General features: G+C 40.5%; 1 protein-coding gene across 1 annotated transcript in view; it reads left to right on the top strand.

Annotated features, from left to right (window-relative positions):
* The window catches only part of NOX3 (NADPH oxidase 3), a 50,871-nt gene that overhangs the window by 16,848 nt on the left and 11,386 nt on the right, over positions 1-22,637 (top strand). Inside the window, exons 7-11 of the mRNA XM_032772086.2 lie at positions 1,294-1,423; positions 5,432-5,524; positions 6,923-7,176; positions 9,918-10,080; positions 21,900-22,046. Of these exons, the coding sequence (XP_032627977.1) occupies positions 1,294-1,423; positions 5,432-5,524; positions 6,923-7,176; positions 9,918-10,080; positions 21,900-22,046 (787 nt within the window). The remainder of the gene's footprint in view (positions 1-1,293; positions 1,424-5,431; positions 5,525-6,922; positions 7,177-9,917; positions 10,081-21,899; positions 22,047-22,637) is intronic.

The following is a 22,637-nucleotide window of genomic DNA, read 5'->3' as shown; positions in this document are numbered from 1 at the left end:
GCATGCCTGCAGGAGGTCTGCCAGTGCTGCGCCATTGGCGTCCCCACTGCCTCATTGCCACCAAAGCCATGGGACCAGCGGACCTCCCGCAGGCAAGCCGCAGAAAGCCGCCTGCCTGCCGCCTTCACAGCAACCGGCAGGCTGCCCCCTGCGGTTTGCTGCCCCAGGCACACGCTTGCTGCGCTGGTGCCTGGAGCCACCCCTGCACACTGTGATCCCAAAAAGGACCCCATAGAAAATAACAATAAAGTGCTGAATCATCAGTTTGTGATCTAGCTCAGAGATAGGGGCAGTTTGGGAGGGAGACTGACTCAGGGAGTTCAGTCTTTCTCGTACTCTCCTTTTTGCTCCTGGGCATGAGTAAACTGCATCAAATGTCACAAGTACACTTCCCAGTGAACAGCATAGCTACTCAACTGGACACACTTGGGAGGTGTCGGGAGGCAAGAGTCAAGGCTCCGCCTACTCCCCACCCCCTCTTGCTTCTTCCTGTTCACCTGAGAGAGGGAGAGATGTAGTGGCTCTATACAGCCCCCTCTGTGCAGGAAGTGTGGAACACTGACACAATGGAGTAAGGAAGCACCTTTTATCCCCTCTAATTCCTTGCACTAGTGCGCAGGACAGACCATGATCTGGCCTCAGATAAATCTGAAAGGGGTAAAGAAGGGCAACAATATGACGTAACCTCATTATCCCCTCTTCTTCACCCACAATCAGCACCAGCTGTGGTACATTTTAAAACTCAATAATTGAGAAGGGTACGTTCAAGGAAATTCACTCATTGTCAACTCTCTAGTGTAAAGAAGTTAGAATTTAAATATATTAACAAAAAAACCACGCTTCTCATTAAGGCTCTTCACAAGTATTTGATGCTCTTTAAATATGTTTCTTAAAGCTGCAAATAAAAGAAAGTGACTATTCTTTTATTTGTCTGAGTAACACCAGCTGTTCACATATAGAGGAGGACAAAGTCTCTGCTTCTGACTCAATCCACAGATGAGAGAGATATCCATGTTACATGTACAGATACGCCAAACTGCCAGTGGTGTTGCTACATATTTATAATATAGCATAAACACTGCACTTGGTGGGTTGACAATGAAAAACCTAAAAACCTTCTGGAAGAAGTATAGTTGAGACAATCTGAAAGAACAACATTAAAACAACAAACCATCTGCCATATTTTCAGATATTTCCATTTCTGCATTCAGTACAGTATTTATTAACATATTAGTGTATCAAAACAACAAAAGAGACCATATCAAATGTATATCTTTTTTTGTATGTGTTAAGTCGACTCATCCGAGGTCAGACACTGCAGAGTCTGTTGCTGCACAATGTCACTTATTGCAAAGATCACTACTCAGAATGGGAGAAAGCCACTCAATGTCCTTCGCCACTATTTTCTGGCAGTGAACCTGTGGTAAGAATGAAGCTCATGTCTTTTTTATGTATATGTCCTTTGTTGAGGAAGCAGAATGGCACTGGCTAGAGCAGTGACCTGGACTCAGGATGCTGGAGTTCTATTCCTGGTCTGCTGCTGGCCTGTAGGGTGACCTCACAAATGTGCACTTTTCTGGGCCTTGGTCTCCCCCTCTAAAATATAAGGCTAATGATGCTCACCTCCTTTGTAAAGCACACTAGCATCTACAGATGAAAAATGCTAGGTATCATTATTCCTTAATAATTGTTTTTGGTATAGTCCTTTTTAGTCAGGCAAACTCCCATTGAAGACTGTGGATTTCAGAATCAAGCCTTCTGTATATAAATCCATTATTTACAGCATTTTTGTTATTGTTTGTTTGTTTATTATTTATTCAGAATATGCTTGATGCGTACATTACACAAATATAAAAAGTACGGCTGTCGATTAATTAACTCAAAGAATTAATTGTGATTAAAAAAATCCTACTTCTTGTTCAGCCAGTTGCTAAGACAAACAAGTTTGTTTATATTTATGGGAGAGATTGCTGACCACTTCTTATTTACAATGTCACCTGAAAGTGAGAACAGGCGTTTGCATGGCACTTTTGTAGCTGGTGTATTGCAAGGTATTTACGTGCCAAATATGCTAAACATTCGTATGCCCCTTCATGCTTCGGACACCATTCCAAGGACATGCTTCCATGCTGATGATGCTTGTTAAAAAAAGAATGCATTTATTAAATTTGTGACTCAACTCCTTCACAGAGAATTGTATATCTCCTGCTCTCTTTTACCTGCATTCTGTCATATATTTCATGTTATAGCAGTCTTGAATGATGACCCAGCACATGTTATTCGTTTTAAGAACACTTTCACTGACAAAACGCAAAGAATATACCAATGTGAGATTTCTGAAGATAGCTACAGCACTCAACCCAAGGTTTCAGAATCTGAAGTGCTGTCCAAAATCTGAGAGGGACGGGGTGTGGAGCATGCTTTCAGAAGTCTTGAAAGAGTAACTATCTGATGTGGAAACTATAGAACCTGAACCACCAAAAAAGAAAATCAACTTTCTGTGGGAGGCATCTGAGTCAGATGATGAAACTGCTTTGGATCATTATCGAACAGAACCCGTCATCAGCATGGATGTAAGTCATCTGGAATGGTGGTTGAAGCATTAAGAGACATATGAATCTTTAGTACATCTAGCATGTAAATATCTTGCAACGTCAGCTACAACAGTGCCATGAGAATGCCTGTTCTCACTTTCGGGTGACATTGTAAATAAGAAGCAGGCAGCATTATCTCCTGCAAATGTCAACAAACTTGTTTGTCAGAGTGATTGGTTGAACAAGAAGTAGGACTGAGTGGACTTGTAGGCTCTAAAGTTTTACATTATTTTATTTTTGAAAGCAGTTTTTTTTTTTACATAATTCTACATTTGTAAGCTCAACTTTCATGATAAAGAGATTGCACTATGGTACTTGTATGAGGTTAATTGAAAAATAATATTTCTTTTGTTTTTTACAGTGCAAATATTTATAATAAAAATAAACATAAAGTAAGCACTGTACACTTTGTATTATGTGTTGTAATTGAAACCAATATATTTGAAAATGTAGAAAACATCCAAAAATATTTAAATAAGTGGTATTCTGTTATTTTTTAACAGCATGATTAATCACACGATTAATTTTTTAATCGCACGATTAATTGCAATTAATTTTTTTAGTCACTTGACAGCCCTAATAAAGAGACCTTATCCCCTAAGAACTTACTATCTAAAGCAGTAGTTTTCAACCTGAAGTCCACAGACCCCTGGGGATCTGCAGACTATGTCTAAGATTTCCAAAGGATTCTGCACCTCCATTCAAAAATTTTTAAATAGAGGAAAAAATGACATTCAGTATCTTGTAATACTTTTAATGGCTGAGATAGATTTTTCTTAAACTATTGTTAACCACTATCCACTGTTAATGAGGAAATAAATGCCTCTCTCAAAATTTCAGCTACAGTGTTTCCATAAAAATCAATATGCTGTTATGCTCTGTGAATACAGACAGAAGCTTGCTTCAACAGCATGGCCTGATATTAACTATCATAAAGCTAACTAGTGAACTTATCTTTTTTTCTGTTAGACCTCCTTTTCCAGACTTTCCTGCATACCCAAAACCATAAACTTAAATTCACATTATATTGAATGAATTGTGATAATACCATCTGGCATATAGATTATCTGTAAGAATGTTACTTTGCTGGATGTGTAATATGCTGTGATATAATATCTGGTAGGTACTTCTGAATTCCATTCAAAAGAACACTCAGAAGGCAAAAATCCTGATGACATTTCATTAATATTTCGTATTGTATCTGTCAGCCCATATGGGCTTGATCTGGCTTCTAGTGAAGTCGGTGACACAATTACCATTAACTTGTATCAGACTTTATATCATCAGTCCCTATCTTGAATCTGTCCAGCACCATCTCACTTCATTCTAATTATGAGGAGAAATCATCACCTGGGAAAAAATGTAAATTTCCAGATTACCAGGGAAGGACATCTGTCACCTACCAGTCCACCAGTTCTGGACAATGCTCTGTTATTCTTAACCATACAGAAGACGTTAAAATGAAAGTGTTTAAAAGCTATTTGCTGATGATCAAAGTGGCTCATTTGAAAGCTTTGGCTGAGCTCTTACAATTCTTGTTACGTGTTTTTATTTACTAGTACAAACAGAAAGGAAAAAAACCGGTTTAATCATTGTTGTAACTTGATCTATGCTACCTTATTTGAGACATATCAAACTGCTGACTGCGCAGAGACAGCTCTAGTCTTTAGGGACAATGAATGAGTTGAGTTTCTGCTTTAACTCAGAATCTTCTTACTTTTGTCAGCCTCTTGCCATTATTTGAATGTGTATTTTTTAACTTAATTTTCAAGACTTATCCTAGGCAAATTGCAAATCCATCCCCTTAGCACCATCTAAAGGAGTTACATAATATGAATGAAGATTTCCTTCTCATAAAAGATGCTTTATAACCTAGCATCATTTGTACACCAAAGTCAATGTTTCAGCAAACAAATATTGATTTAGGTGGCTTGAAAAGCCACCTATTTTTCAAGTCTTTGGTTAGTTTAAATGAGCTTTTTGTGCATTCTTCCATCTATTAGACTGGAAATATGATGGTGTCCTCTGTATTGACACGTCTGCATTTTTGTAATCTTGCAGATTCAATTATATATAATTATCTAAAGCTATTATACTCCAACTGAGTACAATTATCAACTAATATACATGATCAGCTATGTATTTTTGATTATTATATTGATCAGTATATATGATCAACAAAGTACAATGATCATGTATAATATCTACAGTATGACCATCTAGATGCCATAAATTAGCTTGGTCCAATTTTTGATACAGAACAGACGAACTGATATGTGAGAATATATACTTAAAGCATAAGTGAACGTTTTGGATCTAATTCTGGCTAGTGCTGCACACATCTGCATACTGGAAACCCAACAGCCAACAATGAGAGCACTGGGGAGAAGCTGGTTACCTCTCTTCTGACCACTCTGAAATGTCTCAATCTCTGTGACAAAAGCAAGGGAGTAAGACTCTGGATTTTGCTCCATAAATATATGTATTTATACTCCATGACCTAGCAATGACATATACATACAACTCCTAAGTAGTTAATCCTTTTGTCTGTTAGTAGGAAAAGCTTTTAAAGGGAGGATCTTGGTCAGAATACAGATATACATTAACACAGCTTTTGTAGTGCACCCATTAAGGAATTGATTATATTTGTTTCAGGCAAATGCCAGAATTTGTCCCTTAGTAGACAGTACAAGAAATATGCTCTCTTGGTAGGTCAACCAAAAGCCATAGAAGAAAGGTCCAAATCATGTCATTTTATGCTAACTGCTGATTTCATCAGAAATGAAAACACTTTGTATCTTAAGTTTTGTTGTCTTTTTATGTGCAACTTTCTACAGGCTTGGAAATGGGTTTTCAGTCCTATGGTAGTATACATCGGTGAAAAAATTGTTAGGTTCTGGAGATTTCAGCAGGAAGTTGTCATTACAAAGGTATGTAATATAGTCTAAATGTCTGAATAGAAATGGTTTTTATCAACAGACGTTTTTTATTTGCTAATTTTGTTGATGACCACTCTGTAGCTTCATCTTGACTGCTAGCTTCCAGTATTACCATGTAGTTTTGCAAAGTATTGCTTTTTTATTTGGTTTTAGCTTTTGCTTCCATTCCGATAGTGAGTCCATAAGTTCTACATGTAAGCAAACTTGTTCCTCAATGAACAGACGCTCCCCAACTTATGTAATCGTTCCGTTCCAAAAAGCCTAGCATAACTTGAATTTTGCATAAATCAGAAACATATTCCCGTATTTTACACAACTTGAAAATCCTATTTCTGGCTTATGGAACTTTTTCCGTAAGTGCAAATTTGCGTATGTCAGGCCTTGCATAACCCAGGGAGCGTCTGTACCAGTTTGATGAGGCAACCTGTGATCAGGTGATGTCTCTCCCTCTTTGACCCCACAGCGTGAAATCCTGATCTTAGCAGCAAAACTCATACTAACTTTAATAGTGGTCCAGGATTCTACCCATAGAGCCTGGAGACCTGAAGGGGATTATGAGGCATATCCTTAATTGGTAAAAATAGTCATAGCTCCATTGAAGTCAATTGAGTTATGACAACTTATGTCAGCTGAGGATCTGTCTTTAAGTTCAAGGCCTGTTTATCTCACTTACATTAGTAAATAAATCAGGAATAATTCCACTGAAATCAATGAGTTGCACAGCTATGAAATCAGCTTTAAGTGAGATCAGACTCAGACTCATTGTCTAGGAGGATAATTGTGGCAGATGAGCCTTGATGGTAAAGTCACTAAAATGAGAATTTCAGTGGACTGATATTCATTCATGATATTGAAAAACTCAGTTGCTTAACTGAGATGAGTTTTTAGTAAAAGTGAATTAGAATTGTATTCAATGGGCTTGGTTCTTCTTACTTACTTTGATGTAAATCAGCAATAACATCACACATGTCAATTGAGTTACACTGGAGTCAAATTGCTTTGAAAGGAACATTAGGCCCAATATGTTTGGGGATATAGTTGTGTGGTCTCTCTCAGACTCTCAAGCTAAAGGTTGCCTAAAATGTGGTTTCTCACACGGGCTTCACGTGACTTCTCAAATCCATAATGCAAAATACCATATAATACATGCAACTGAAATTCTTAATTTGATGTTGAGTAACAATAGCACTATGATATATTGTATAGTACGTTGTCCACTGCCAACTTAAAAACTAATGTGTATCCCGCTTTTTAATTCCTTTTGGTTGAAGGCAAGTAGAAGTGAACTAGAGGAAGCTTTGTAACTTAACTATAAGTGAACATGTATTCATAATTAACACAGCAGAACAGGACAAATCGATCTTTTAATTGTGGTTTACTATGGTTTAGGTGGTGACTCATTCCTCTGAAGTTCTTGAACTCCATATGAAGAAATGTGGCTTTAAAATGGAGCCTGGCCAGTATATATTTCTACAGTGCCCTTCTGTATCCCAACTAGAGTGGCATCCTTTCACGCTTACCTCAGCTCCTGAGGAGGAATTCTTCAGTGTGCACATAAGAGTAGTTGGGGATTGGACAGGAGCTCTGTTCAAGGCCTGTGGAGCAGAGGAAAAAGTCTTTAAGGAGCCCTGGAAGCTACCAAGGTTTAAATACTAATTTTTGTGTGTGTTGCCTTTTGTACAGTACTAGGTGATAAATTTGGAACCGTTTCAGTATGTCATTATGCTAAAGAAAAATGAACATGGACATGAATTTAGAGCTCTTAGTCATCAAGAAGGTCTGTCACAAATCTCTGATTCAGAATCAGCTTATACATAAATATGGCCATTTAGCTGTACCTGTATATTTATGAATCAGATTAAAATGACAGTAGCCATTTATGTATGTTAGCTTCCTATCTATTAATTTATTTATTTAGGTTCTTATAATGGCACCTATCATCATAGTATCTTACCTCTTTCTTGCTCCCTAGCCCTGTGTTGCGCTTCCCTACAACTGTGGTTCTCAACATAGGGTACACAGAAGTCTTCTAGATATTTGCCTAGTTTTACAACAGGCTACATAAAAAGCACTAGTGAAGTCAGTACAAACTAAAATTTCATATAGACAATGACTTGTGTATACTGCTTTATATACTGAAATGTAAGTACGCAATTTTTTCAGTTATAGTGTGTTGTGACACTTTTGTATTTTTATGTCTGATTTTGTAAGCCAGTAGTTTTTAAGTGAGGTGAAACTTGCGGTACACAAGACAAATCAGACTCCTGAAAGGGTTACAATCATCTGGAAAGGTTGAGAGCCACTGTCCTACACCTCTCTTCCTGTACCTGGATCCCTTTTTCTACTTCCTTTCCTTATCTCAGAGAGAATTCTACTTCTCCCAGCTGTCCTGATCGCACTTTCACTGGGTCTAGGGAACTATCTTCCCTCGATTGACACCTATGTGCTTCTTCCTCTTTCCCAGCATTCTCCCTCCATTCTGCCCCAGCTTCACAAATCCTTTTCAGTTACCTCCCTCCCCCGTAGATCTTTGTATAGAGTTAAGTAAGGCAAAGAGGTACTAAGGATTCTTAGAAGTGAGTGAGACTTATAAGTATGGTGCGGAATGTTTAGATTCATGGCAGCAGCTTGTGTGTCCCCTAATTGTTTACTACTAGAAATAGCTCTATGGCTTGCTAGACATGGTATGCAACTCCTACGGGATCTGCAAAAAGTAATATGTTCAGAGAATTCGTGTTACTCGTAAGTAACCTTTGTTTAACTTCATTTTCAAAACAAAAATCGCCTGTTTCAAGTATTAATAGTAAAGGATGAATTTTCAAACAGTGCACAGAGATTTAGCCATCAACATCTACTGATATTAATGAAATCATGCTGCTAAATCATTACTGCACTATACAGAAAATTACTTCTAAATATTCCATAAATACTATATGCAGAGAATGGTACATCTTATATAATTGCACTGTACCTACCACATGCTATCTAGACAGCTGATGACAAACCTCATCGTGTACGTTTTTATGCCCTAAATTCCCACTGACTTCAGTGGGAGTTTTGAGTGTTCAAGAAATGCAGGATTGGGCACAACATGCACAAATCAAGACAGATGTAGAGAGAAAAATAGATGTTTATACAACAACATATTTGGGTTTGTGTCTAAATTATCAAAGATTGTCTTTTAGTACGTGTTTAGTTGCTATTTCACATGCAATTACCCACGCAAACCACTGGAAATACTTGAATAAAAGCAAACCAGATGACTAGTGTAATTGAAAATGGGACATGTTTGCTTATGCAGGAACACCCTTAAACAAGCCAGCAACATAATATTCAAAATAATAGATTTTCAAATAATTAATGTAAATATATTTTGTGGACTGTTGCACAGTGATTACCTCTTCCTTTCTTATTAGCGTACTTAACTCTTCCTACAACATCTGCATGTTCATTTACTGTATTTAAACTTCCTTTTACTGTGATTCAGACAATGACATCTGCAAGTAAACAGAAAATCTGGAATAAGGAAACTTACGTTTCCTGAAAGTAAGATGTTAGCTTGTGAAACAACTTCCAGAGGAAGTGATGGAAGCACCATCACTTGGGTAATTTAAAACTAGGCTGGACAAAGCACTCAAAAATATACTGTAGGGTTACATCCCATGCTGCAAGAAGGATGGATTAGATGATTTAATAGTTCTTTTTCAGCTCTAATTTATATCATTGCGATCCAAATTGACTGATGCTGATTGAGAACTGTTGATTCTGGAGGAATTCAGACCTGAACAAATTTCTCTTAATTCTGATTCTAAGTAAGAGTTTCCAGTTTTATTAGGTATATTTTATTTCTGAAATACTTATTCCTCTGAAAGAGTTCAGAAACTAATTCTTTGCTTACATATGATCTTTATCTCTTTCATTTCATAAATACATACTGAAAACTTTTCAAAAAGATTAATAAATCTTCTCCTCTGTCCTTTGATTTATACAATATGGAAAATAAAGCTCTAACAACAGGATGCTTTGCAGTAAATCATAATTAAATATGCAAATACCTTGGCTAAATTTGGACATGTAATTATATGACTAATCACATTTCAGAAAGCGTGAAAATTGCAATTGCATGCTTAAATAGATGGCCAGGCCCCAAACACACATGGATGCTCTTGTGCTCTCATTTCACGCAAAATAGTTGCTTTGCTATGAAATGCCATCCACTGAAAATTAAATCCTTGTGTGATAGCAATTTGTGTGACTGTTTAGACGTGTGATTTTTATATATGCAACAGAAGCACTATTTTTGAAAATGTAGCCTAGTATCTCTCAGATTTTGAGTCGCATTGATATGTTGCTTACTTTAACAAATGATACTTTGTTACTTCAGACTGGCTGTGGATGGACCATTTGGAGCTGCAACTACAGATGTTTTTCACTATCGAGTCAGTGTATGCATTGCCGCAGGGATAGGAGTCACTCCGTTCGCTTCGATTCTAAAATCCATGTGGTTTAAGTGCTGTAATCCTAATACAGAACTGACACTGGAGAAGGTAGGGAAATTTGTTTATAATTCTTTTAAAAAGTTCACTGCCCTCACATCCTCTGGTAGTATATTACTAAACTAATTCTTGTCAAAATTAGATAACCAGCTCCTTCAAGTTAAGGGTAGAAATTGCTTAGTTTCTGTTGAGATGAAGGAACTATCTCATTTGTCTGCTGTCCAGTGGACCCAATGAGTTTTCAGAACTTTCTGAGATAAAGTACTTTTTAGCTACTAACTTACTCTATTAAAGGCCTAATTAAACATTTTTATTACCTCAACCACTGGTGTAGTGGCATCTCCTTACAGTTCACCTTGATACCCAGGTAACCCATAACAAAAAAGAAGCGAGGGTGGAGCATAGGCACCAACTTACTCAGCTCCCAGGGGGTATTCAACCCTTGCTCTGCCCCAGACCCCATCCCCACTCCACACCTTCCACCAAGTCCCTGCCCTGCCTCTTCCCACCTCTGGCATCTCACCCTAGGTAAGGCTCTTGTTGTTGCAATGTTCTCTTAGCGTGGGTACAGGAACTCTGGCCTGCTCTCTCCACTGGGCTCCGATACAGGCCCAAATGGTGGGCAGCTCCAATTGGTGCCTTGGTATGCTAAGCAGTTACCTTCCCGGACCACTTCCTACCCCAGCCTCCTTTAGCTTCCTGGAGACAATCACTTCTGTCTAGTTTCTGACCCCACACTCAGTCACTAGTCTCTTCTTTGTGGGTTCTCACAGGCCTGGATTGTCAGATACCAGGCAGTGAACTCCAAGGGCAGTACTTTCCCCTCAGAACAGCCATCTGCTCCCTTCCACTGCCCCCCTCTGAGCTGTTCTCTCCTTTTTAAACTCATGCCTCAAGCTTGCATAGGCTTTGCAGGTGTGACTGGGTACAGCTGCTTGAGTCCAGAGCTGTTCCTTAACCCCTTGCTCTCCCATGTGGGGTTTGTGGACCCCATCACAGTTCCACACTGGCATTCATTATTAATGATTCCCTTCAGCAATGTACAGAGGTTTCCATCTACAGTTCTGAAGCTAAAGATTATTAGAGTATGGCTTTGGAGGCCAATTGTCCAGCGCAGAATTTGTATTGTCGTTGTACTTTCTTTCACGATTTTTTTTAAAACCATACTAATGATGGGTTTGGATCTCAGCATGCAGATAAATATTTAACCTTTCACCCATTATATTTAATAATAGAGGAATAAAAAAGATGGAAATATGTTTTAAAATTGTCTGCTTCTAACCCCAATATGCACTCTGTTTTCATAGTTAACTTTTAAAAATTCATAAAAAAGTTTGAGATGCATGCAAAGGCAGTTAAACCTGTAACTCACCCCCACCCCCCACAAGAAAACTTTCCCCTTTTGCCTTTTCTCCTCCAGCTGTTTTTTCATCTCTTCCCTCCTTCTACTCAGCTGCCTGAGGAACTGAAGTGCAATGATAATTCTCATAAATCATTGTAATTTTGGGGTGGAAGGAAATTAGGTTAATTAAAGTATTTGCAGTAGAACTAAGGCATTAGATAGTGCTTCGCTTCCTGGTGACTAAACAGCAAGTGTCTCTCACACAAAAAAAGGAGTTAAAACAACCTTTTGATTTTGACAAAAATGGATTTCTTTCAAGAAATAGCATTTTTCTATGAGAAAATCCCTTCTTAGTCAATCCTGGAGGGTTTTTGAGCTCCACTTCCACTTGCAGTTTTCATGAGGGCTCTTCCGGTGTGGTATTGTGATTCTGTAAGCTACATTAAGAAGATATTGGCTACTTTTCATCCTTGCAAAATAATATAGATTTTAAGTAGAATAGAAGGAACACAACAGGGTCTTTAAACTCTCCAGTAGATCTCCTAGTTCCAAACATGAATTATTTCTAATAATGTAATTGATTAAAGTGTGCCTGAGGCTCCAGGTCCTGGCCAGCACCAATGAAGTTAACATATTCTTCATTCTCTGAACTAATTTTGTAATAATAAATAATAATAATAATAAAATAATATGGCGGTGCCTTGTGAGGATAGGGTGAAGAAGAGACAGCTGGGGTGGAAATGGAGAGAGCGAAAGAGTGAAACACTAAAAAGAAAGTGGCAAGTAAAAACTGTCCCTTCCCCTTCCAGCCATTTTAACTCACTTTCTAATGTAAAAACTCAACTGGGAGCTGTTCATTGTTTCATATTTAGGGCCAGAGCCTGCAACTGTGTCTATGGGCAGACCAGTGTAAGGGTCCACCCACAGGGACCTGAATGCAGGTCCAAGGCCTTGATGTTTATAAAATAAAGGGAGTTAAAACTGGTGGTTTGATGACAAATTGCTGCTGAAAGAGCAGCATGGTTTCTGGGAATGCAGGAGGTGAGAAAGGGTTAAATAGACTAGTGAAAGTGTGGGTGAGAGGGGGAGAGAGAGAGGGAATTAACAATATCCCATACTTTAATAGCAACAAGTCACTTTTCAGGGCGTGCACTAGAAGACTTTGTTGCCTTCTGGGATGGATAAAGGCACAAGGCTGAAGGTCCTTAAGGTGTGCCTGAGTGACCCACTAATTTACGCCCTGCCATTGCTTTTTGCTGTAATGCATTGAGTCTCACAGGACCTCTGTGAGAAACAGGAATACGTTTATTTCTACTTTACGTGTAACTTTTCTCTTTCACAGTTTCTTCATTAGTGTAATGGGAATAATGATACTTATTTCTCACAGGTGTTGTGAGGCTAAAATCATTAATTTTGGAAAGATATCTTGAGATCTCAATGGAAGGTACTGTGGAAGTCCAAAGTAGTATTAGAATTTTTTTATCAGTCATTTAAGTGAGATTGATGTAATCTTAGAGCAATTGTTTTTTTCCCATTGACTAAAAGCTTCCACTTGTGATATAATTACAAATAATTTAATCTGTCTCCAAGTATGCGGCACTCGTCTTCTATAGCGGTGAGTACCATAGAAATGTCGATTAAGGAAATAAATAAGAGGATTTTCTATTTTAAAAAACAATTTCATCTTGATTTGAGTACAGCTATCATTACAGTTATTAAACTAATATTTCCTACTGTTGCCCACATATAGTTGAGATATAAATACTAATAGCTTTGCATAATGTCAGCAGCTGTATAATTTAAAAAAACCACAGCAAATCAGAAGCAGTACACATTTATCTAATTGATTTTTCACAATTAAATAGCCTTAGAGTGTAGTTTTCATATTGCTTTTTTGATGGTTAGGATGGGACATTTTGGTACTCATGACTGGAGTGTTACCACTCAGTTTAGTTATGCACAAGCTGGTTTCGTCCTCACACCAGCTAGCTCCAATTTTGAAATTTTGTAGTTGAAATTTATGAAACTGTATTGATTAACCCAGATTCTAACACTGGCAAACAGCTGTAACCTCTTGTTCCCTATTTAAGATTCACCCCATCCCTCAAACTTTCCAGCAAAATACAGTAATTTGGAAATACTAAAAGGCTGCAGAGTTCATGTTGTCAAATGTTATGTCATGTTAAAGCTGCTTTTGGGAAACAGTCTTTATGCCTATAAGGCTGAGTGCTAAGTTCTTGATCATCTTGTTAGTGCACCCATACAGAACCCTCACCTTTGAGTGCGAAGGATAGAGATAACTACAGTGTGCCGGACTATGCCCTGTAACCCAAAGGGGGTGTGGTTACTCAGGTTGTGGCCCTCCATAGCCACCCAGAAACAGCTCTGGTGTAGCCACCCCTCCACACTACACATTTAAGAGCAGCAGTAAGAGCAGGTGATGAATATTTTTCCCTTGCTCCCAGTGTTTCTCAAACTGGGGACATCGCTTGTGTAGGAAAAGCCCCTGGCAGGCCAGGCAGGTTTGTTTACCTGCCCCGTCTGCAGGTCCGGCCGATCGCGGCTCCCACTGGCCGCGGTTCACTGCTCCCGGTCAATGGGGGCAGCTGGAAGCGGCGTGGGCTGAGGGACTTACTGGCTGCTACTTCCAGTTTGAGAAACACTGCCCTAGACCCTCCTCTAATTCACCCAACTCTTCAGAGTGAGACACATGAACATCTTGCCATATAATCACTTATAAAACAAAACATATTCCCTTTCCACCATCTACCATTTCACTAGAAGCTACACAACTCAGTCTATTTCATCTACCTTGCATATATGTGTAGTAGAAACATTACTACATTTATCTCATTTGTTCTCTACGTAAAGCTTCAAAACCTCATCCTCCACAAGCATGCCTCAAATAAAACTTTACCCATATTCATTCTACACACATGGGATGTAAATGCCAAATTATCACAATAACCAAAGCACAAATTTATTACATGTAGAATGTGATTTATTCAGGATATGAAAAGCTTAGTTACTAGTAACACCTAAGAAGTAGTCCAGTTAAGTGAATAAAGTGTGGGGCTACAAGACTAGAATTAAGAGTTTGTTTCTCTAAATCTGAAGGTGGAATTAACCAGTTTTCAAAATGTGCTGTGTTTGAGACAAAAACACATTAGGCAGACCTGTCAGACTTCCTTTGATATTTAAAGGTCAAGGCACTGGGGCATGGTGAGGAGAAAGAGAGACCGTTTGGATTAAGAGGAGAAATGATACACAAAACAGTATAAAAATCATGGACACAACAAAACAAGAGCCAAACATCACTTTTCTGACTTTGTTTATAGCTTTATATCCCTTCTAACATCCATTGTCCCATTCTTTTTTTCTTAGATTGTATACTCTGAGAGAGAGAAGCGGCTTCTTATGGGTTAGTAAAGTGTCTAGTACACTTTGGGGGACTATATAAATAATTACATTTAAAAAAACATTATTAAGGTTGCAAGGCGGCCAGTCCCTAGCATCTCATCCAATCTCAGGTTCCACCAACCCTCACTGGCTCTGAATCCCACTTCCTCTTAGCCCCTCATCCAATTTCTCTATTCTCCCCCCAGCCATCTGGTTTGCAACCCACTCCCCCACCCCATACATTACCCTCACTTGCTCCCAGTCCCAGTCTCATTCCCCAGACAACCCCAGCTTCTCCTCCAGCTCCCAGGCCCAGTCTCACTCTCTTTACCCAGTTAGTTCTAGTCTCACAGATTTTGCTCTTAGCTCCAGTGCCTGGCTTTAGCCCAGCCTAGAGCTGCTGGGAGCAGCAATTACAGGGAAAGTCTAGCTTCACACCTTGGCTGGTGCATGCTCAGTTGCTCTGTGGGAACGGTGCATGGAAAGTCCAGTCACGTGTAGAAGCTGTGAGGGGATGGAACATGCTAAGTTTCTCTGCGAGAATAGTGCATATCCAGTCCTGTCATGCAGAAGAGCTGTGAGGGTCTGGAGTAGTGATGAGCAACCTGCGGCCTGCGGGCCGCATGAGGCCCATCAGGGTAATCCACTGCTGGGCCGCAAGACAGTTTGTCTACATTGACTATCCACAGACACAGCCGCCCGCAGCTCCCAGTAACCGCGGTTCACGTTTCCCAGCCAATGGGAGCTGCGGGAAATGGTGCGCGCCACAGGGACATGCTGGATGCTGCTTCCTGCAGCTCCCATTGGCTGGGAACAGTGAACTGCAGCCACTGGGAGCTGCGGGAAGCCGTGCTTGTAGACAGTCAATGTAAACAAACTGTCTTGCGGCCCGCCAGCAGATTACCCTGATGGGCCGCGTGTGGCCTGCGGGCCTCAGGTTGCCCATCACTGCTCCAGAGTCTGGAGCATGCTCAATTGCCTTGTGGGGGTGGCACATCCATAGCCTGGTCATGTGTAGCTGCTGTAAGGGGCTAGAACACGCACAGTCACTCTGTAGGGATGATGCCTGCGCAGTCCATTCAGCAGTAGGAGATGTCAGAGGCTTGAGCATACACAGTGAGGAAGGAATCTTCAGGGTTTTAGCTGGTAAGCGATAGTAATGTTCTATTGAACATTTGCAAACTCTGATTTTTTCAAAGGCTCATAACTTGGACAAATGTAGGTGGGTTGTCAAAGATAACAAAATGCACCTCCCTGACACAAAGCCCGCCCCCACCAAATTTCTATTCTCTGCTCTATAACTTGAGGGCACTAGAGCATTACAAAGAGTAAGTCTCAGGAATTTTTCAACATGGGCAAAACAACATATTTTCCCTTAGTCTCAGTTTTGGAAACAGCTGTATCATTTTAGGTGAAATTTGCCCTCCCAAAATCATCTTGAGGCCAACACACAGCAATGAAAATTTCAGCCCAATGGTTAAAGTTTGGCAATGTTATAAGCAACTGAAAACAAAATCTTATTATTGGAATGTCTGGCAACCTTAATAGTAGGTGGCACTACCAGCCCCACCTATAATAAATGGAGAACCATAATAAATGTATTTAAGAGTTTTGTCTAGGAGCATAGATGTTTAATGCTGCACTCAATATGGTATCACCAACCTTAAGACTAAAAGGACAGAGTGGGCTAGTTCACAGATTTTTCACCTTTGGAACCAGAGTTCAATACCACAGTGCTGGGCATGGTATAAGAATCTCAGCAAAACAGAATAACTTTCTTAGTGGATGACCCTATTTGCACACAGACTGGCTAACCTAATGAGGAGGCCTTTAAACTAGGTTCGATGGGGACAGGTGAGCAAAGTCCACAGGTAAGTGGGGAACATGAAGACCTTGGGAGATGGGTCGGAAACAAGAGGGAGCGTGGGCTATAATGGCAGAGAGAAAGGAGGGTCAGGGCAAAACTGGGAGGCAAGATCAAAACCAGTATCTTAGATGCCTATATACAAATGCGAGAAGTATGGGTAATAAGCAGGAAGAACTGGAAGTGCTAATAAATAAATACAACTATGACATTGTTGGCATCTCTGAAACTTGGTGGGATAATAACATGATTGGAATGTTGGTGTGGATGGGTATAGTTTGCTCAGGAAGGATAGATAGGAGAAAAAAGGAGGACCTGTTGCCTTATATATTAAAAATGTACACACTTGGACTGAGGTGGAGATGGACATAGGAGACGGAAGTGTTGAGAGTCTCTGGGTTAGGATAAAAGGGGTAAAAAGGGTGTGATCGTGCTAGGAGTCTACTACAGGCCACCTAACCAGGTGGAAAGAGGTGTGAGGCTTTTTTAAAACAACTAACAAATCATCCAATACCAAGATTTGGTGGTGAGGAGACTTCACTATCCAGATATATGGGAAATAACACCGTGGGGCACAGACTATCCAAACGTTTCTGGACTGCATTGCAGACAACTTTTTAATTCAAAGGTTGAAAAGCTACTGGGAAGCTGTTACGACTTGATTTTAACAAATAGGAGCAATCATTGAGAATTTAGGAGTAAGGACCTTGGGTAAGTGATAAGGAAATCACATGAGCAAGAGTTTGCAATTCTAAGGAAGGGTAGAAGGGAGTACAGCAAAATAGAGACAATGATTCCAAGAAGGCGGATTTTGGTAAGCTCAGAGAGCTGATAGTAAGGTCCAGGGGAATCAAGACTGAGGGAAAAACAACTGAGGAGAGTGGCAAGTTTTCAAAGGGACACTCATTAAGGGCCAAAAGCAAGCTATCCGATGGGTAGGAACGATAGAAAATGTGGCAAAAGACCACCTTGGCTTAACCACGAGATTTGCATGACCTAACAAATAAAAAGGATCATATAAAAAATGGAAACAGGCTCAGATTACAAAGGAGATTAGGCAAATAACATGGGATGCAGGGCAGATTAGAAAAGCAAAGGCACAAAATGAGCTCAAACTAGCTAATGGGAATAAAGGGAAACAAGAATAACTTTATCAATACATTAGAAGCAGAAAGGAAGGCCAAGGACAGGTAGGCCCACTGCTCTGTGAGGAGGGAGAAAACAGTAACAGGAACATTGGAAATGGCAGAGATGCTTAATGACTTCTTTTTTCGGTTCACACTGAGAAGTCTGAAGGAATGTCTAACATAGTAATGCTTAATGGGAAGGGTAGGTTTGAAGATAAATAAAAAAAGAGCAAGTTAAAAATCACTTAGAAAAGCTAATGCCTGCAGTCACAGAGGCCTGATGAAATGCATCCTAGAATACAAGGAGTTAATAGAGGAGGTATCTGAGCCTCTAGCTATTATCTTTGGAAGTCATGGGAGATGGGAGAGATTCCAGAAGACTGGTAAGGCAAATAGTGCCCATGCTATAAAAAGAAACAACCCAGGAAACTACAGACCTTTTAGTTTAACTTCTGTGCCAGGGAAGATAAGAGGCAAGTAATTAAAGACATGCTGCAACACTTGGAAGGTGGTAAGGTGATAGGGAATAGCCACATGGATTTGTAAAGAACAAATCATGTCAAACCAATCTGATAGCTTCTTGTAGGATATAACGACTTATGATAAGGAAGAAGTGGTGGATGTGGTATATACCTAGACTTTAGTAAGGCATTGATACGGTCCCGCATGACATCTTATCTTGATAAACTAGGCAAATCAATTTAGATGGGTCTCTATAAGGTGGAGCATAACTGGCTGGATAACCATACTCAGCAGATAAGTTATAATCGCTCGCCAATGCTGCTGGAAAGGTCATACACTAGTGGGGTAGCACAGGGTCTGTTTTTGGGAAGCTCTGTTCAGATAATTTCATCAATGACTTAGGCGCTGGCACCTACCGAGTTTAACCGATTTAGCAGGCATAACCATCTAAACGCTGAGTCCCGTCCACTAACACGAGGCCCTTTATATCGATATAAAGGGCTCTTTAAATCGGTTTCTTACGGCCTCCCCGTATGACCATATCGGTATTACGCAATATCTGATTTGGGTTATGTGTGCGCAAAATCGAGCGGTATCGGCCCCGCGCGGTATCGCCACGTTTCTGCACTGTGACTCTTTGGACAGGCAAATCTGAACTCGGATGCAGTGGCCAGGTAAACAGGAAACGCCACGGCGAAATTTAGATTTCATTTCCTGTTGCCCACTGGGCTCTGATCAGCACGTGGCAATGCAGTCCCACATCCAAAACAGAGCTCAGCAGGACCGTACGGGAGAATACTCGGATCTGATGCTGATGGGGAGACAAATCTGTTTATCAACTCCGTTACAGAAGACGATGGAAAGCGTTTGACAAAAAAGATGCTCGCAGGCTACACTAGTGCTGTGACAAGGAAGGAAGCCAGACAAATGGACGCTCATACGGAGGGAGAGGAGACAGGGTACGAAGGACCCACTATTCCAACGTCCTAGGAGTCTCTGTAAGTTTTGCATTTGGCTGAGCTCCCATGCCTTAGTTGTCTACACAAGTTGCCGGCGTGGTCAGGGTCATAGACTGTCAAGTTACTTCCTCCCCCTCTCGCCCGCACGTAAGAAAGGTGAAAGAACCTAGTTTCTTGCTTCTCAGTGTACCATGTGCTACTTGATGCTGCTGGAGACGCGTATGTGCAGTTCAAACAGTGGAAAGTAGCAGTATCCGGCTCCTCTCCTCCCGACTGGCAGGGTGCAATTGAATGATATCCTCATCACATGCAGCCGTGTAGTGCGGCTGGGGGCCGTGTAAAATACGGAATGACTCCAGCACTTCCCATAATGGTATCCATCTTCATGCAAGCTGGGGTGAGCTCCACAGCCCCCTCCTTTCTAGTGTAAAGAAAAGATTCTGTACTCGCCATGACTTATCAATAGCAGCAAAAGCAAAATGCTTGCTCCTTACCCGACACAGCTAATGTCCTGCTGGACTGTCAAGCACAGGAGGCCTCTCCCTCATTTAATCTCACTAATCTCGTTCTTTATTTGATGCATTCTTTATAACGCTGCACACAATGGGGGGGACACATGCACGGTAGCTAGCAAGGTTGAGGAAGGAGCAAAGGTGGGGTTTGCAGGGGCACCCCACGTGAATGGCATGTAGCTCATATTTTTGCGGGATCTGAGCACAGAGCAGCTGTGTCTCTGATCACACGGTCCTGTAACTTGCCCCATATCTCGGCGGACTGACTTTATTTTAGAAACATAAAAGGAGGATATGACTCGGGGAGTCCTCCAGTTGCTTGGCGCCCCCGCCGATCCAGCCAGGGGCCCAGTACAGCAGACGTCAAGAGGACAGATAACTGTAATCTCATTGCAATACAGCTGTAACCGGCACGACAGTACACAGAACGACTGATAACCGTCTCTGCTATCGGCAAAGCAAATGAATGCTCTGTGTAGCGCTGGAGTATCGCCTCTTCCACGGATCCAGTAACATACATGTGACTTAAAACAAAAAAAAGCTGAACGGCGCTCCATGGTTGCCGTGCTATGGCGTGCCAGGCAATCCAGGAAAAAAGGTGAAATGATGTTTGCCATTGCTTTCCTGGAGGAAGGAACTGACGCGAATTACCAGAACACCCTGACATAATTTTGCCCCATCAGCACTGGGCTCTCCACCAGAATTCTAAGGGCAGGGAGACTGCGGGAACTATGGGATGCTACAGAATAGTACCACAGTGCCACGCTCCATGAAATCGATGCTAGCCTCGGACCATGGACGCACAGCTGAATTAATGTGCTAGTGTCCGCGTGCCACGACTTTATACATCTGTTTATAAAACCTTTATGTAAATTGGGGAATAATCCCATAGTGTAGACGTACCTAAGCGCATTGGCAAGAAAGTACGCTTATTAAGTTTCAGATGATACCAAACTGGAGGGATGGCAACTGCTTTGAGGACAGGGTCAAAATTCAAATGATCTGGACAAATTGGAGAAATGGTCTGAGCGTAACCGGATGAAGTTCAATAAAACACAATGCAAGTGCTCCACTTAGGAAGGAACAATACAGTTTCACACACTACAGAATGGAGAGGACGTGTCTAGAAGGAGTATGGCAGAAAGAGATCTAGGGCTCATAGTGACCCAAACATAAATATAGTCAACAGTGTGATACTGTTGCAAAAAAAAGCAACGTGATTCTGGGATGCATTACAGGTTGTTGTAACAAGACTGAGGAGTCATTCTCGCTTACTCTGCGCATGGTAGCCAGCGGATATTGTGTCCAGTTCTGGGCCCGCATTTCAAGAAAGATGTGGAGAAATTGGAGAGGGTCCAGAGAAGACAACAAGAAATGATTAAAGGTCTTGAGAAGATGAACCTATGAAGGAAGACTGAAGAACTGGGTTCTATTTAGTTTGGAAAGAGAAGACTGAGAGGGCCATGATAGCAGTTTTCAGGTATCTAAAGGGTGTCATCAGGAGAGGAGAAAACTTGTTCACCTAGCCTATGAAGAAACAAGAAGCATGGGCTAAATTGCAGCAAGGGAGATTTAGGTTGACATTAGAAAAGTCCTAACTGTCAGGGTAGTTAAACAAGAACAAATTGCTAGGGAGGTTGTGGAAATATCCATCTCTGGAGATATTTAAGAGTAGGTTAGATAAATGTCTATCAGGGATGGCCGAGACAGTATTTGGTCCTGCCATGAGGGCAGGGGACTGGACTCGATGACCTCTCAAGGTCCCTTCCAGTCCTAGAGTCTATGAATCTATGAATCTATGAATGAAATTGAGTGTGGTGGTCTCATCTTACTCCCTGTTTGATCACATCTCAAAATCACTGCAGAGTTTCATAGGATTTTCAGTCTCTATTCAAGAAAAATGCAGAGTTAGGTTCTGTAAGCCATGATGCATTGACAGAGTTAGATGGCTTGCATATTGCCTGTCTGAATTAATACTTTAATCACTAAATTCACTCACATTTTTTAAGAAGAAAAAGGTGTTTTAAAACATACAAAGAAACTCCACAATGTCAAAAGTAGATGGGATCATGTTTAAATTTCCACTGGAGTACAGTAGCATGCTATAAGATTAACCACTTATCTCAACATAAATAATTTAAGAGCTTTATAGAAAGCTTGTTGAAAGCTTATGTCTTGTTGAATTTCCTTACTTTTACCTGACAGGTTTATTTCTATTGGACTTGCCGAGATGCATCTGCCTTTGAGTGGTTTGCTGATCTCCTGTTCTTGCTGGAAACACAAATGGCTGAGAAAGGGAAAACCCATTTTCTTAGTTATCATATATTTCTTACTGGCTGGGATGAAAGTCAGGTATTAATGAAATAGGTTTGAGTTAATGTACCTTATTTTCCAGTATGGCAGCATATGAAACAGGAACAAGCAAATGGATGAATTAATGTAATTATATTAAATTCTTGAAGTATTTGATAAACAGGTTTTTTTCTCCTAAAATTTCCTTATTAAATCTTTTGTGATATTTTTCCACATTTACACCATTATAACTCCACTAACAGGAAGCAAGGAGACAAAGAACTGTAAATATAGAGCCCACTTCCAATTCAGCTTTAGGAAAATAGGAACATAAGAATTGCTGTATAGGATCGAACCTGTGGTCCATCTAGTTCAATGTCCTATCTCTAGAAGTCACCAGTACTATCTGCTGTAGAGTAAGGTGGAAGACAACTTGCCAGCATGGAAAATTTCTTCTGAACCCTAAACTGGATGTTGGCATGATGGTTTGTGGAATGCCTTTCACAATTATTATTATTTTTAATTCCTTACTTAATTCCTGCTTCAGCTGGAGGAGGAGCTTTAAAGGGAGCCAGATGGCTAAAAAAGGGATCAGTCAGGGTAGGAGGACAGATCTATCCTGAGAGCTCCTGAACAAGGGAACTAACTAAG

Source organism: Chelonoidis abingdonii, chromosome 3, assembly GCF_003597395.2.
Source record: "Chelonoidis abingdonii isolate Lonesome George chromosome 3, CheloAbing_2.0, whole genome shotgun sequence".
NCBI lineage: Eukaryota > Metazoa > Chordata > Testudines > Testudinidae > Chelonoidis > Chelonoidis abingdonii.
The sequence above is the reverse complement of the archived record's forward strand: the minus strand, read 5'-3'. Positions and strand labels throughout refer to the sequence as shown.